The sequence below is a fragment of the Meleagris gallopavo genome, chromosome Z, assembly GCF_000146605.3.
Source record: "Meleagris gallopavo isolate NT-WF06-2002-E0010 breed Aviagen turkey brand Nicholas breeding stock chromosome Z, Turkey_5.1, whole genome shotgun sequence".
NCBI classification, from domain to species: Eukaryota; Metazoa; Chordata; class Aves; order Galliformes; family Phasianidae; genus Meleagris; species Meleagris gallopavo.
This window is the reverse complement of record NC_015041.2, coordinates 55,929,311-55,929,824: the sequence shown is the minus strand read 5'-3', so window position 1 is coordinate 55,929,824 and position 514 is coordinate 55,929,311. Positions and strand designations below refer to the sequence as shown.

The 514-nt window shown below is 35.4% G+C and overlaps 1 protein-coding gene across 1 annotated transcript in view; it reads left to right on the top strand.

Moving 5' to 3' along the window:
• The window catches only part of VCAN (versican), a 156,108-nt gene that overhangs the window by 90,591 nt on the left and 65,003 nt on the right, over positions 1-514 (top strand). The window contains exon 6 of the mRNA XM_019610239.2: positions 264-349. Coding sequence (XP_019465784.1) covers positions 264-349 — 86 coding nt within the window. The remainder of the gene's footprint in view (positions 1-263; positions 350-514) is intronic.

Sequence of the window (514 nt, the reverse complement as noted above, 5' to 3'; positions counted from 1 at the left end):
ACCCAATGGAAATGTGCATTACATCCTTAAAATTTTCTAATGAAAGCCAAAGTTAACAAAACTTACAGAAATATATACCTAACTGGGGAGCACTTTTAAGTGACCTAAATAAAACCCTTTATTTATTTAGTCTGAAGAGTAATCAAGAACTGGCTTTAAGTACACCTCATCATACATGTTATCCATGTTAATGAAAAGTAAAAGGATTAAAATAATCAAAAGTTTAATTATTTCTGGACTTGTCTTTGTTGTCTTTTACTTAGGTGTGTATAGTAGTAGCTATGTTTCTTTAACACCTCAGACCAGCTCCTTGGCAGCATTCCCTCCTTTTTCTGGTGGGGGAGATGAGGTATGCCTGGAGCACTGCTGCACTTTGACCGTGCTTAGGTAGGTTAATGTTATTACAAGATGGCACAAGTTGGAGGAATTGCACATACTGTAGACTGACAGTTGGAATTTTTCTTCAGCAGGAAATGTCTGTATTTCAGAATATTATTTCTTTTGAAATGAGATG